Raw genomic sequence first — 16713 nt, 5'->3', positions numbered from 1 at the left:
TCCTGCCTTATACAAGAGTACATTATCCTGCTTATTGTGAGCAACACCATTTCTTCTAGATAAAAAAGGTGTCTAGCATGCATTGGTTCCATCATATCAAATGCAACATGGAAATCCTTTGCAGCCGCAAGTTCAAACTTCATATTTCTACAACAAATCAAACCAAAAGATAGGGAACAAACAAATAAAACACAAGGACGGCTGGAAAACTTGCAATATAAACATAAAAGAGCTGTCAGTGATATCTATGAGTGAAAATGGTCAGGTCAAATCACTACAACAAACTTGTACTCAAAATCCTTACAACCATCATCTTGGATTCTAAACTAAACTGAGGGCATATTATTAGAAATAAAGTTTATAACAATGGGACATGAAAAATTGAATATTTAACATAGTGATTCAGCATAATTTAAATACATACATTTGCTGTGTTTGAAATGCTTACAGTAATGTTTCTATTAGCAGCTTGCATAAACATGTATAATAAAACAAAATACTGGGGATGCTGGAAATCTGAAACAAAAACAGAAAATGCTGGAAAAACTCGGCAGTACTTGCAGCATCTTTTGAGAGAAATAGATTTAACTTTTCAAGTCTGTCTGACTCCTCTTCAGAACTAAAGAGAGGGAGAAATACGATGGATTTTGTATTGTTTTTAAGAAGGGGTGTTGCAGGTGAAGCAAAATAGAAGGTCGCCTCGAATCTAGGAGAGATTTGACAAAAATGTCATGGGCACAAGACAAAGGGAGTATTAATGGTGGTGTTCAAGGTTAAAGAAGGTGCTGATAGTGGCATAAAAGTAAAATAGACTAGCAGAACAAAGGTCAGTGCTCTGTGGAAGAAAAACTTAAGAACAAGTGACAGATAGCCCTGTGGATAGTGGGGAGGGAGAGGGGGTGGGGTAGGATAAGCATTGGGACAAAAAAATTGGATTAAAAAATGGGTCCAGATGGAGAACAGAATTCATGGTCAGAAGTTGTTGAACTCAATGTCAATTCTGGATGTCACCTGATACCTAAATCACCTGATGAAGAAACAGCTCTAGGAAAGCTCGTGATTCCACATAAACCTGTTGGGCTTTAACCTGGTGTTGTGATATTACTTACTGTGCCCACCCCAGTCCAACGCCGGCATCTCCACATTAAGTCTAGTTTGCTGTAAAGTGCCTAATTGGAAGGTGAGGTGCTGTTCCTCCAGTTTGTGCTGGGCTTCACTGGAACACTGCAACAGGCCAAGGACAGACATGTAGACATGAGAGTATGATGCTGAGTTAAAATGGCAAGCGACAGGAAGGTTGGGGTTATGCTTGTGGACTGAGCAAGGGTGTTCTGCAAAATGGTCACCCAGTCTGCTTTTCATTTCCCCAATGGAGAGGACAGACCGCATTGGGAGCAGCGAATACAATACAGCGTAATTATGATGCGATTAGGCAAGAATTGGGGAGCATAAGATGGGAACAGAAACTGTCAGGGAAAGGCACAAATGAAAAGTGGAGCTTGTTCAAGGAACAAATACTGCGTGTCCTTGATAGGCATGTCCCTGTCAGGCAGGGAGGAAATGGCCGAGTGAGGGAACCATGGTTCACAAAAGAGGTTGAATGTCTTGTCAAGAGGAAAAAGGAAGCGTATCTAAGGATGGGAAAACAAGGTTCAGTTGGGTCGCTTGAGGGTTACAAGGTAGCAAGGAATGAGCTAAAAAAAAGGGCTTAGGAGAGCTATGAGGGGGCATGAGAAGTCCTCGGCAGGTCGGATCAAGGAAAACCCCAAGGCTTTTTACTCTTATGTGAAAAATAAAAGAATGACCAGGGTGAGGTTAGGGCCGATCAAGGATAGTAGTGGGAACTTGTGCATGGATTCAGAAGAGATAGGAGAGGCGATGAATGAATACTTTTCTTCAGCGTTCATCAAGGAGAGGGACCATGTTTTTGAGGATGTGTGTGTGATACAGGCTGATAGGCTGGAGGAGGTAGATGTTCTGAGGGAAGGTGTATTAGCAATTTTGAAAAACCTGAGGGTCGATAAGTCCCCTGGGCCAGATGGGATATATCCTAGGATTCTTTGGGAGGCAAGGGATGAGATTGCAGAGCCTTTGGCTTTGATCTTTGGGTCCTCACTTTCCATGGGGATTGTGCCAGAGGACTGGAGAGTGGCGAATGTTGTCCCTCTGTTCAAGGAAATAGGAATGACCCTGGTAATTATAGGCTGGTTAGTCTTACTTTGGTGGTCGGTAAGTTAATGGAAAAGATCCTGAGGGATAGGATTTATGACCATTTGGAAAGATGCAGCTTAATCCGTGATAGTCAGCACGGATTCGTGAAGGGTAAGTCTTGCCTCACAAATTTGATTGAATTCTTTGAGGAGGTAACTAAGTGTGTAGATGAAGGTAGAGCAGTTGATGTCGTATACATGGATTTTAGTAAGGCGTTTGATAAGGTTCCCCATGGTTGGTTCATGAAGAAAGTAAGGAGGTGTGGGATAGAGGGAAATTTGGCCGATTGGATAAGTAACTGGCTATCTCATAGAAGACAGAGGGTGGTGTTGGATGGAAAATTTTGAGACTGGAGACCAGTTACCAGCGGTGTACCACAGGGATCAGTGCTGGGTCCTCTGCTATTTGTGATTTTTATCAATGACTTGGAGGAGGGGGCTGAAGGGTGGGTCAGTAAATTTGCTGATGACACCAAGATTGGTGGAGTAGTGGATGAGGTGGAGGGCTGTTGTACGCTGCAAAGAGACATTGATAGGATGCAGAGCTGGGCCGAAAAATGGCAGATGGAGTTTAACACTGATAAGTGCGAAGTGATTCATTTTGCTAGGAGAAATTTGAATACGAATTACAGGATCAACGGCAGGGTTCTGAGGAATGTGGAGGAACATAGAGATCTTGGGGTTCATATCCACAGATCTCTGAAGGTTGCCACTCATGTGGATAGAGCCATGAAGAAGGCCTATAGTGTGTTAGCGTTTATTAACAGGGGGTTTGAGTTTAAGAGCTGTTGGGTTATGCTGCAACTGTACAGGACCTTGGTGAGACCACATTTGGAATATTGTGTGCAGTTCTGGTCACCTCACTATAAGAAGGATGTGGAAGCATTGGAGAGAGTGCAGAGGAGATTTACCAGGATGCTGCCTGGTTTAGAGGGTAGGTCTTATGAGGAAAGGTTGAGGGAGCGAGAGCTTTTCTCTTGAGAGCAGAGGAGGATGAGAGGCGACTTAATAGAGGTTTATAAGATGATGAGGGGGATAGATAGAGTGGACGTTCAGAGACTATTTCCTCGGGTGAATGTAGCTGTTACTAGGGGGCATAACTATAAGGTTCATGGTGGGAGATATAGGAGAGATGTCCGAGGTAGGTTCTTTACTCAGAGAGTGGTTGGGGTCTGGAATGGACTGCCTGCTGTGATAGTGGAGTCAGACACTTTAGGAACTTTCAAGTGGTGATTAGATAGGCACATGGAGCACACCAGGATGATAGGGAGTGGGATAGCTTGATCTTGGTTTTGGACAAAGCTCGGCACAACATCGAGGGCCGAAGGGCCTGTACTGTGCTGTACTGTTCTATGTTCTATACAAAAGGAAGTGCAAGCGAAATGCTGCTTCACCTGAAAGGAATGTTTGGAACCTTGGTGGTTGAGGATAGATGCAGGTGTTGCATCTTTTACGATTGCATGGGAAGGTGCTATGGGAAGGGGATGAAGAGTTGGAGGTGATGGATCAGGGCATTAACTTGTTCCAGGTTCAAGCAGCTTACAGCTATCAGTATTCATCAATTTGTTAAAAAATTTAGTTACAGGACGTGAGCATCGCTGACTGGGCCATCATTTATTGCCTATCCCGAAATGCCCTCCATTTCAGAGCACATGAGAGTCAAGCACATTTCTGTGGATCTGCAGTCACATGTAGGCCAGACCAGGTAAGGATGGCAGATTTCCTTCCCGAAAGGATATTAGTGAAGCAGATGGGTTTTCGACAATCAACATGGTCATCATTAAAGTTCAAGGTTTTAATTCCAGATGTTTACTAAATTTCACCATCTCATGTGGTGGGATTTGAACTTGGGTGCCCAGATCTTGCCCTGGGTCTGTGAATTACTATTCCAGTGACAATACCACTGCCTCCCCAACTTCTAAAAATGTTTATTATTGACAGTGAGAATGGCCATTTACAGAGAACAGTGGTTCTGTTCCTCTCTCCTCCCAATGATCAAGAATGAAAATTCCAACAAACAAAACACAAAGGTTAGATATGGCTCCTTGCCTGATTAGGATTCATTGACTCCTGTTGGAAAACGTCCAAGCGAGGTCAGGAATTAATGCACGTTATGTCTGAATAATCCACGGACATGCCAACTTACTAACACATGCCTAGCGGCTATCAGGTGAATACCAGAGGGATGTTTGCACTGCCACAGCCAATACAAGTCTGCCTCTGGCAGAAAGGAAAGGTTCAGTGGTTAGGTCACCGGATGTTTAGATGGGAGGAAGTGGAGTTGTCAATATCTTAACACTTTCTGTATAATTTACAAGCTGAGGCAGATTTTATCTTGTACCTAAAATGTTAAGATAGCCAACAGGTGTTAGGTTATATGGACCATTGTAAATGGTCATTTCTAATCTTCAGACTGGTTTGACATGCTAATCGATCCTGGTGCAAACCACATCACAGCTGCGATCACTTTCCATTCTGGGCACAATTTCATTTTGGGGAAGACACTGCCAGAAGGATGGATGAAAAACAAAACATTGCAAATCTATATTGTTTCATTTAGAATGACCCCTGAGCAAATCAAGAGGACAACAGCACAGGCAAGTCCTGCATTGAAGAACTGCTAGTATGTCAGCAAATAAGGAAGAGCAACATGACATCAAACATTTCCAGGAACTGTACTGAAGTTAGGCATGGAGTAAGAAATAGACTTTAAGGAGGTGTACTTTCAAAAGAGATATGGTACTCTCGTAGTCATGTTACTGGTTTTGTGATCGATAGGCCTGGATTAATGATCCAGAGACACAAATTCAAATTCCACTGGAGAATCTGGGGAATGTATTCAGTTAAATAAATAGCAAGTATCAGTGGTATCAAAACCACTGGATTATCATACATACCCACCTGGTTCAGTCATACCCTTTGGGGAAGGAAATTTTTCTTCATCATCAGTCTAGCCTATGTGTGACTCGAGTGCAACAGTAATGTGCCCTCTGGGATGGCCTGGCAAGCCACTCAGTTGTATTTGGGAATATTGTTCTCCACCACCTTCTTAAGAACAATTATGGATAGGAGACACCCTTACCAGTAACAACCACATCCAGTGAATGAAAGAATATTCAAGGAAGTAGCGGCAATAATGTGAAATTGTGCTGATCTGCGTGTACTTTCAGTTATTAAAATCACTGCGAGTAAAACCATGCAAACTAGAGTGTGGTACGTTAACAGTTGTGTCTTTTGGGCCTATGTTTAAAAGCAAAACAATCCATAATCTTAATTCCCAAGCCTACAGGGTCTTCACAGGGTCTGAAATCCAAGAGTCTGTTTTATTATTTCATGGGATGTGGCTGTTGCCGGCAAGGCCAGCGTTTGTTGCCCAACCCCGGTTGCCCTTGAACTCAGTGCAATGTGGAAATGTGAAGTCTAATTACACAGAATGCAGCAAAATGATTTAGAGAGGTTTAATCAAAATGCTTTAATCTTCAACTACAAGCAAGTACCAGGGAGCCCTGGGTGTTTGAGGAACTCCTGAATAATGATCTCCTGAGAGATGGTGATGTGAGCAATGAAAGAAACAGGATATAAACCAAAATTAGAAATCGACATGTTTAAATGTTAGCGCAATACCTCATATCGGTTCCGAGAAGCAGCATAGTGCAGTGGTGAGCAGCCGTTCTGATTGATAGCATTGACCTGAGCTCCTTTACCAATCAGCACCTTCACAATTTCTTCTCGACCTGCTGACGCAGCAATGTGCAGGGGAGTCCAACTGACCTGCAAAAATTAAAATTGTCAGCACAAAAGTTAAAGGGCTTGTTAGAATGTGAATCTTAAGAAACAGAAAATGCTGCAAACACAGGTCAGCCAAGCAGCTGAGGCTTTTATCAATAGAGGTCATAATGTTAACCATCTTTTCTGTTTATAGTGTTGAATGTCCTGTGAATTCAAACTTTTCCTGTTTTTATTTCAGCTTTCCAACATTTGCAGTTTTTTGTCTAAATTTTTGAATTGTAGACTTACTATTAACGTCTGTTGAAACATTGCATAGAATTAAAAATGTGCACTGTTTAGGGCCAGATTTTTAAGTCTAGGCTCAGGATGCAAGATCAAGCCTTCTCTTTAATTTGCCCCAACAATGTGACTTAATTCTCATGAGCACCCTCTAATGGTACGAGTGTTGATTACAACCTAGGCGACTGTTTCACCATAATTGGACGAGATATTGGTTTAGATTAGTCTGAATTTATTGTGAATAGAGAAACAGCTGGGAGGAAGTGAAAGGATTTCCCTAGTGCAACTGAAATGATGCAGATAGCAGGATCTTGTTTTTGAATAGTGCACTTTCAAACACAAGTTTACTTGGCATAAATCGTCACTAGCAAGGTCACCGAGAGAAATCACGCAAAATAGTTGTTTTGGGAAACAGAAGTCTCATACTGGAGAAGTGAGATTGCACTTCAGAGGATGTTCAAGGGTGTTAATGTTGCATGGTTGAGGGAGCTTTATGCTAGCTACATCTCAATAGACTTAGCAGTGTTATGTGATGCCAAAGATGGAAGAATGTATAATTTCTTAGCACCATGAATCCTAATTTGATTTGTGCAAGATTCACCTAAAAAACCCCAATTACAAACATAGGAACAGGAGTAGGTTATTTAGGCCTTCAAGCCTGTTTCGGCATTTATCGAGGTCATGCTTGATTTGCGAATTAACTTGTAGGTTCTCCTCTGCCACGTATCTCTTAGTGTCTTTAGTTAAAAAAGACCTATCAACCTTAACTTTAAAATTAGCAATGGATCTGGCAACAACTGCTATTTGTGGAGGACAGTTTTGAACTTTTACCATCATTTCCTTTTAGAAATGTTTCCCAATTTCACTCCTGAAATCCTCTGAATTTTAGACTATACCCAATCTAACTGACTAACGAAACGATTGCTCTCTATCTACCTTATTTGTGCCCTTCAAAGATTTTGATGGAATCACTCAAACTTCTAATTTCAGGAAATATAACCTGATTTTTGAATTATCTTCTAAAGTTTATTTACTAGTCACAAGTAGGCTTACATTAACACTACAATGAAGTTACTGTGAAAATCCCCTAGTCGCCACACTCTGCCGCCTGTTTGGGTACACTGAGGGAGAATTTAGCATGGTCAATGCACCTAACCAGCACGTCTTTCGGACTGAGGGAGGAAACCGGAGCACCCGGAGGAAATCCACACAGACATGGGGAGAACGTGGACTCCGCACAGACAGTGACCCAATCCAGGAATTGAACCCGGGTCCCTGGCGCAGTGAGGCAGCAGTGCTAACCACTGTGCCAGCGGGTGCCGTAACTGAACTCTTGGAAAGCAAATATAATTCTAGTAAATTAAATTGCATTCACTCCAAGGCTAATATATCCTTCCTAAGGTGTACAGAACTGCCCACATAATCCAGATGTGGTCTAATCAGGCTTATGTATAGCTGAAACATGACTTCTATCCCTTTGTATTGTATTCAGTGATTTATAAAGGTCAGCATTCCATTAGCTTGATTATTTTCTGTGTCTGTTCTTCTTGACATTTTAACAATCAGTGTAACTGGACACCCAATTCACCTTGGACCACTACTATTTCTAGCTTTTCACTACATAAAAAGTACCCTGTTCTACCCTATTTAGATCTCAAGTGGATGAACTTACATGAAGCAACTTTGAAATCTATTTATCACAGTTTTACCAATGCACTTAATCAATTTCTCATTGTAATTTTATGTTTCCAAATACACTGCTTCCAATGTGCCCCCTCTTAGTATCACCAACAAATCCAGGAATACATGACTTTCTATCCTATTTCCAAAGTGGTTAATAAATATTGTTTAGTTGAGGCCTCTAAGACAGATCCTTGTGGGATGTGTCATCACATCCTACCAATTATAGTATCTCTCAAGCTAATTTTCCAACCAGGTCAATAATTTGCCTTCAATTCCATGAGTTTCAACTTGAGTTAATAATCTGTTTTCACAGATTTTATAAAAGATTTATGGAAGCCCTGATAAATAACATCCATCGTCATCCCCCTTCAGTCACCTTTTCAGAAAATTTTCAGCAGATTCATCAAGCGTGCCCTACTCTTTACAAATTCATGCCCGCTGTCTCTAATCAGCTGAATATTTACAAGGTGTTCAGTCCCTATTCTTAATAATCAACTCCAGTAATTCCCCATCAAGGCTAACCAGCCTGTAATTCCCAGTTTTTCCTCTCTCACCTTTCCTAAATAGCAAAGTAGATGGCAAAACTGTGCATGCTAAAGGGCAGTTACCAGACAGGACTTCTCACCTACTTCCTTTAAAACCCTGTGACAGAAACCACCTGGTCCTCAGGATTTCTCACTCTTTAGTGTCATTGTTTTACACATTATTGTTATTTTGCTTTGGTTAAGTTTTGTGATTCTGTCCCCTGTTTGTTGTTCATTTCCACGGGATGTCTGGCATACTGATCCCTTTCCTTACTGTAATTACGGACATAAACTCAATGTGTTTGCTATTTCCTTATTTACATTATTACAATATCACCTTTGTCAGTTTGCAAAGGGAGGGGGTGGAAACTGCGTTCCTCCTGGTCACCCTCTTTATCCTAATTTCATCATAAACTGTGTTGATTTTGATATCCCTTACAGTTTTGTTTTAACATGCTTTTTTTTGCTTATTATCTGTTTTGCTGACCTTTTCTGTTCTTTGTATCTTCCATCTGGACCCATGCCACTTTCTGCATTTTTCTATGCTTTTTCTTTCAGTTTTCTCCCAGTATTGGCCACCATGTGATACTGCCCAAGATGAACTTGCACCAACAATTCATTCACTTTGTTCCTTATACTCTGCGTATTTGCACAAAAAGCATTCATTTGGTCCACGTACCCATATTTCTGCTTTCCTATTTAACTCACACCTTTCTGATTTCTCCTCTTGGTTCAATTACATCTTTACTTTTAGCTTTATCTGTAGTGCTTAACGCACAATTTATGACTATTACTCTACTCTCTTTCGCTTCATTTGATTTCAAACCATTTTTTAAATGTACGATTATCTTTTCCATCCTCATCCCTCTCCACCCCATTTCATAGTTTAAAGCCCTCGTTTGCACCCTATTTGCTATGACTCTCATTGAAGCCCGCTTCACGTGGTGCCTGTCCCAATGGTACACTTCCTCCCTGTCCCAGCTCTGGTGCTGGTGTACCATGAATTGAACCCCTCATTAACACGCCACTCCTCCAGCCTAATCTTCTTATCCCTACACAAATTTGCACGTGGTTTGGATAATAATCTACAGGTGATAATCCTTGAGGCCTTGTTTTCTCCCCATTGTAGCTCTTAATTCGTCATTCTCTCTGGTCGGGACCTCTTGTCTACTCCGCCCTAAATTGCTGGTCCCAATGTGGATCACCATGTCTGGACCCACCTCCTCCCTCTCCATTATCCTTTCAAATTGGTCCAAAATGGCACCAGGTAGGCAACAACAATATGGAACTCTCAATCCTGCTTACAAAGGATGCTATATGTCAAAGTCAGTGAAGGGGGAAGAATGGGGTTGCGAACTGAGCAGTGTTATGAGGCTACTGATTCAGTTGTGAGAATGTGACAATTGAATATGCACCACTTATTTGAGGTCATTAAAGTTTTTGCTCCACCACATTTAGGTCCTCAGCTCTTTGTTGCTCACACCGACTGTAATGGTTGGTATTTGTCTGGTGGGCCGAGGACCTCTCTCCTCCTGCCTATCTTATGCATCAAGGCTTCCTCTACGGTGTCAGAAAACCTTGGCACTTCATCTTTGCCATATTGCACCATTATTGTACCTTTCCCAGGTCAAATTCACACTTAAAATTACTTCCAACTCCTGCTCACGTGCGCAAACCACGCAGCAGCATGAAGTCTGTGTGCTGCCTGCATCAGAAGCAACGAGCATGGGCTAATCATGCATTGTGATCCCATTGCCCATTTTCTGGCCTTAGCCAATATTATGGCCCATAAATTTTACACAGTTTTTTTACATTAACTGGAGGATTCTTTGGTAATCATGCAATCCATGAAAACGTAAGCCTATGTGTAACAACAACTCACACTTAGGTAGCACCTTTGGTGGAGTAAAACATCCCAAGTCCTTTTCAGGCATAAAATTGACATGGACAGGTGACCAAAGTTTTGTCTAAAGAGGTAAGTTTTAATGGAGAATCTCAAGCAAGCAGAGTGAGGGCAGATATGGGGTGGAGGTGGTTTTAGAGCTTGGGGGCTGGACAGCAGAAGTCACGGCCGCCAACAGCAGGGTGAAGGAAATGGGGAATGGGTAAGACGTCAGGGTTGAAAGAATGCAGAGTTCTTAGAGAGTGGCAGAGCTAGGGGTGGTTACAAATAAGGAGGGACTGGATTGGGGAAAGATCTGAACACAAGAAAGAGGAACAAACCGCAGCTTTGAACAATAAAAAATAGCTTGAACAAGAATCAACCAAAGCTACTCACATCATCTTTAGGATCTACTGGTACGCCAAGACTTAACAGAAAGTCTACAATGTCCTTGTGCCCAGCTGAACATGACCAATGTAATGCCGTCCTGTTATCCTGAGCAAACATGACAGGGAAAATAGAGAAAGATTATTTATCTCTCATGTTGAGTCCACATAAATAACCCTCACAGATTCTCTGTAAATCATTTCAGGGATACCCAAGCTACAAAAGTCATCAAGAAGCAGAACAGTGCAGATCGTGGAAATCTGAAATAAAAACAGGAAATGCTGGAAATACTCAGCTGTTCTGGCAGCATCTGTGGAGAGAGAACAAAAGAACTGGTCATTGACCCGAAACGTTAAATAAAAGCAAATTACTGCAGATGCCGGAATCTGAAACCAAGAGAAAACGCTGGAAAATCTCAGCAGGTCTGACAGCATCTGTGAGGAGAGAAAAGAGCTGTTTCGAGTCCAGATGACCCTTTGTCAAAGCTGGCCCTTTGTCAAAGTTTCGGGACCCGCAATGTTAACCCTGTTCTCTCTCCGTAGATGCTGTCTGACCTGCTGAGTATTTCCAGCATTTTTATTTTCAAATATTGGGAGAGCCAATGCAGATACGAAAAGAAAGAAGTTCTATTCCAAAGTATTACAGTCTAAGAAGTTCTTTTGAAGTGTATTCATGATTGTAACAAAACACAATATCAAATGGTGCACAGCAAGATCCCCCAAATGGCAAGGAGGTAATGAGCAGATGACACATATTCTAAAAGTGATATTGCTTGAGGGATAAAAATTGGCTGGGACACAGAACACCACTGCTCTTTTACAGATAGCGGCTTGATACTGTAGTGCAGTATTGAGAGAGTAAGGCACTGTTTGAGATGCCATCTTCATTAAACCAACATCCTGCTCTCCCAGGGCACAAAGTGGAAATGGTCGAGAGCTTCAAGTTTCTAGGTGTCCAGATCACCAACAACCTGTCCTGGAACCTCCACGCTGGCGCTAATTAAGAAAGTCCACCATCGCCTCTACTTTCTCAGGAGGTGAAGGAAATTTGGCATGTCAAATCAAATGGCACTTTTACAGATGCACAATAGAAAGCATCCTTTCCGGATGTAACACAGCTTGGTATGGCTCCTGCTCTGTCCAAGACCGCAAGAAACTACAAAGGATTGTGAATGAAGCCCAGTCCATCACGCAAACCAGCCTCCCTTCCATTGATTCTGACTATACTTCCCGCTGCCTCGGAAAAGCAGCCAGCACAATTAAGGACCCCACACACTTCAGACATACTCTCTTCCACCTTCTTTTGTCAGGAAAAAGAGGCAAAAATCTTGAGATCACGTACCAACCGACTCAAGAACAACTTCATCGTTGCTATCAGACTTTTGAATGGACCTACCTCATATTAAGTTGATTTTTCTCTACACCCTAGCTATAACTGTAACATTACATTCTGCACCCTCTACTTTCCTTCTCTATGAATGGTATGCTTTGTCTGTATAGCACGCAAGAAACAATACTTTTCACTGTGTGTTAATACGTGAGACAATAATAAATCAAATCAAACGGCACTATTTCAAAGAAGAGTAGGGAATGTTCTCCCTGATGTACTGGCTAATATCATCAAATATCTAAAAACTGATATTAAAATAGAAAATTCTGGGTGTGATTTGATTTATTATTGTCACATGTATTAGCATGCAGGGAAAGGTATTGTTTCTTGCGCGCTATACAAAGCATACCGTTCATAGAGAAGGAGAGGGTGCAGAATGTAGTGTTACAGTCATAGCTAGGGTGTAGAGAAAGATCAACTTAATACAAGGTAGGTCCACTGAAAAGTCTGACGGCAGCAGGGAAGAAGCTGTTCTCGAGTCGGTTGGTACGTGACCTCAGACTTCTGTATCTTTTTCCCAATGGGAGGAGGTGGAAGAGAGAATGTTCGGGGTGCGTTGGGTCCTTAATTATGCTGGCTGTTTTGCCAAGGCAGTGGGAAATGTAGACAGAGTCAATGGATGGGAGGCTGGTTTGCGTGATGGATTGGGCTACATTCACGACCTTTTGTAGTTCCTTGCAGTCTTGGGCAGAGCAGGAGCCATACCAAGCTGCGATTCAACCAGAAAGAATGCTTTCTATGGTGCATTTGTAAAAATTGGTGAGAGTCGTAGCTGACATGCCAAATTTCCTCAGTCTTCTGAGAAAGTAGAGGCGTTGGTGGGCTTTCTTAACTATAGTGTTGGCATGGAGGGACCACGACAGTTGTTGGTGATCTGGACACCTAAAAACTTGAAGCTCTCGACCCGTTCTACTTCGTCCCTGTTGATAGGGGCGTGTTCTCCTCTACGCTTCCTGAAGTCGATGACAATCTCCTTCATTTTGTTGACATTGAGGGAGAGATTATTGTTGCTGCACCAGTTCACCAGATTCTCTATCCCATTCCTGTAGTCTGTCTCGTCATTGTTTGAGATCTGTCCCACTACGGTGGTGTTGTCAGCAAACTTGAAAACTGAATTGGAGGGAAAATTGGCCACATGGTCATAGGTGTATAAGGAGTACAGTAGGGGGCTGAGAACACAGCCTTGTGGGGCACCGGTGTTGAGGATGATCATGGAGGAGGTGTTGTTGCCTATCCTTACTGATTGTGGTCTGTGAGTTAGGAAGTTCAGGATCCAGTTGCAGAGGGAGGAGCCGAGGCCCAGGCGTTTGGAGATGTGTTTCGTATGAATAACAGCGTTGAAGGCTGAGTTGTAGTCAATAAATAGGAGTCTGACATAGGTGTCTTTGTTACCTAGGTGTTCCACAACTCTGGAATGCAGGACCAGGGAGATGGCGTCTGCTGGGGACCTGTCGCGGCAGTAGGCAAACTGTTGTGGATCCAGGCAGTCCGGGAAGCTGGAATTGATTCGTGTCACAACTAGCCTTTCGAAGTACTTCATAATGATGGATGTCAGAGCCACCGGACGATAGTCATTAAGGCACGCTGCTTGGTTTTTCTTGGGTACCTGGATGATGGTCGTCTTCTTAAAGCAGATAGGGACCTCAGATTGTTGTAAAGAGAGGTTGAAGATGTCTGTGAATACCCCCGCCAGCTGCTCCGCGCAGGATCTGAGTGCTAGTCCGGGCACCCCATCTGGGCCAGTCGCTTTCCGTGGGTTGACCTTCGAGAAAGCTGCTCTGACATCTGCAATGGTGACCCCAGATACAGGTTTATCCAGGGCTTCCAGGGTGGAGGGCATGCTCTCACTGACCTCTTGCTCAAAACCGGCATAGAATGCATTGAGCTCATCAGGGAATCATAGAATCATAGAAACCCTACAGTGCAGAAGGAGGCCATTCGGCCCATCGAGTCTGCACCGACCACAATCCCACCCAGGCCCTACCCCCACATATTTTACCCACTATTCCCTCTAACCTACGCATCTCAGGGGCAATTTTTAACCTGGCCAATCAACCTAACCCGCACATCTTTGGACTGTGGGAGGAAACCGGAGCACCCGGAGGAAACCCACGCAGACACGAGGAGAATGTGCAAACTCCACACAGACAGTGACCCGAGCCGGGAATCGAAGCAGCAGTGCTAACCACTGTGCTACCGTGCTGCCCCACTGTGCTACCGTGCTGCCCCACTGTGCTACCGCGCTGGAGCCAGTGATTTTACACGCCTTCATCTTGTGCTTTGGGATGTCCTGAGGTTGTGAATGGCAATGTCTTTATTTCTTTGAATATTTTACAGCAAACCAGAGAGGGCAGGTGGCGTCGCTGTTTAACTTCTCGTCTGAAGGACAGCACCTCGGAGGCTCTCAGCCGAGCTTACGTGCTTAAAACCCAATTTAAAAATCACATCCTTCAGAATGAGCAAATTTTGCAGCGATCAACAGTGACTATTAAGAGACTCTGTGCAAAGCCAACTATTTGTCATAGAATAGCTACGGTACCGAAGGAAGCCATTCAGCCCATTGAGCTTGCACCAACAACAATCCCACCCTATCCCCGTAACCCCACATATTTACCCAGCCAATCCCTCCGAAACTAGGGTCAATTTAGTATGGTCAATCAACCTAACCCGCACATCTTTGGACTGTGGGAGGAATCCGGAGCACCTGGAGGAAACCCACGCAGACATGGGTGAATGTGCAAACTCCACAGTGATCCAAACCGGGAATCAAACCCGGGTCCCTGGCGCTTTGAGGCAGCAATGCTAACCACTGTTGCCACCATGCCGCCCGTTTTTGGAAAAAAACTCCTTTATCTTGACAATAGGATTGCTACCAAGATTTCAGAAACACCTGAATTTAAAAAATACTATGTCTGCTACTTTAGCTTCACTGGTGCATGTGGCACTGCCTTGGAGTGACAGTTTTTGATAAAGGTTGTATTTTATTTTGATTTATTTATTAGCGTCACAAATAGCGTCACATTAACACTGCAATTAAGTTAGTGTGAAAATCCCCTAGTCGCCACACTCTGGCGCCTGTTCGGGTACACTGAGGGAGAATTTAGCATGGCCAATGCACCTAACCACCACATCTTTCAGACTGTGAGAGGAAAGTGGAACACCCGAAGGAAAGCCACACAGACACAGGGATAACATGCAGATTCCGCACACACAGTTACTCAAACCGGGAATCGAATCCCTGGTGCTGCGAGGCAGCAGCACTAACCACCGTTCAATGAGAAATCAGTGATTTCCTTGCCATAACAGATGCTAATTATAGTTATGAGGCAAATAGATATAAAAACCTTGCAGTTAAAGGAAAACAAAACCAGTTATCAGAACAGCTCAGATAGTAGACAACTTTTGTAGCAAAAGATTTTTTAGCTACATTATGAGTCAAAACACTAAGATAACATAAAACCAGAGAGACTCCTTGAGACATTTCATAGAATCGTTCTGTGCAGAAGAGGTCCTTTGGTCCATTGACTCTGCACGACATGCGAGAAACACCTGACCTCCCACCTAATTCCATTTACCAGCGCTTGGCCCACAGCCTTGAATGATATGACCCGCCAAGTGCTCACCGGGTAGGATGTGAGGCAACTCGCCTCCACCACCCTCCCAGGCAGCACATTCCAGGCCATGGTTTGATTTGATTTATTATTGTCACATGTATTAGTATACGGTGAAAAGTATTGTTTCTTGTTCGCTGTACAAAGCATACCGTACACTGAGAATTCAAAATGAAAATTCAAACACTACTACAGTCTTACACAAGGGAGGGTAGGTATTCTTGTATGCCAGGTTTCAGGTATTCCTCTATGTTAGGTTTCTTTACCTTGCTTTGCTTATCGAGCAAGATAACAGCCCATGGAGCAGAATTTTGTGAACAGGCATCAGCGAGGAGCCAGTCCTTCACTGAAAAGCCCTGCATAAACATGAATTTCTGAACCAGACCATAAGGGCAGTTGGTTATTTCCCCTGGGTGGGGAAACTAGAATACAGGGCACAGTCTCAGGACAAACTGAGATGAGGAGAAATTATGAACAATGTGTGGAGAGTTGCGAATCTTTGAAATTCCTAACCCCAAGAGGGTTGTGGATGTTCCATCATTGACTACGGTGGCATGGATGGTATAGTGGCTACCACTGCTACCTCACAGCGCCTGGGACCCAGGTTTAATTCTGGCCTTGGGTGACTGTCTGTGGAGTTTGCACGTTCTCCCTGTGTCTGCTTGGAGTTGGACGGGGGGGGGGGGGGGGGGGTGGAGGGGGGATGTCGATGCAGACTCAATGGGCTGAATGGCCGCCTTCTGCACTGTAGGGATTCTATAATTCAAGGCTGAGATAATTAGTTTTCTCAGGGAAACCAAAAGTTTAGAAAATCAGCCCTGATTGTACTGAATGGCAGAGTAGTACCAAGAAGCCAAATAATCTATTCTTGCTCCCATTTTACACATTCAGCCATAAATTAAACATTCAGTCAAGCAGCTTCTATTAACTCAGTATTTACGTGCTGCCTGCAACGAACCATCAAGAAAAGATTTCCCTTGCAAGAAATAAAGTTTTAAAGTTTTTTTTTAAAGTTTATT

At 43.1% G+C, this 16713-nt stretch overlaps 1 protein-coding gene across 2 annotated transcripts in view; it reads right to left on the bottom strand.

Annotated features, from left to right (window-relative positions):
* Positions 1-16713, bottom strand: part of psmd10 (proteasome 26S subunit, non-ATPase 10) — a 31422-nt gene that overhangs the window by 12185 nt on the left and 2524 nt on the right. For both annotated transcript variants that reach the window (XR_013497672.1, XM_078211887.1), the window contains 2 exons: positions 10704-10802; positions 5835-5981 (listed from right to left, as the gene is read on the bottom strand). Coding sequence is in view for 1 of the 2 variants with exons in the window: in XM_078211887.1 (XP_078068013.1) it covers positions 5835-5981; positions 10704-10802 (246 nt within the window). In the remaining variant the exon portion in view is untranslated. The remainder of the gene's footprint in view (positions 1-5834; positions 5982-10703; positions 10803-16713) is intronic.

The sequence above is a fragment of the Mustelus asterias genome, chromosome 4 (assembly GCF_964213995.1).
Source record: "Mustelus asterias chromosome 4, sMusAst1.hap1.1, whole genome shotgun sequence".
Classification (NCBI taxonomy): domain Eukaryota; kingdom Metazoa; phylum Chordata; class Chondrichthyes; order Carcharhiniformes; family Triakidae; genus Mustelus; species Mustelus asterias.
The sequence above is the reverse complement of the archived record's forward strand: the minus strand, read 5'-3'. Positions and strand labels throughout refer to the sequence as shown.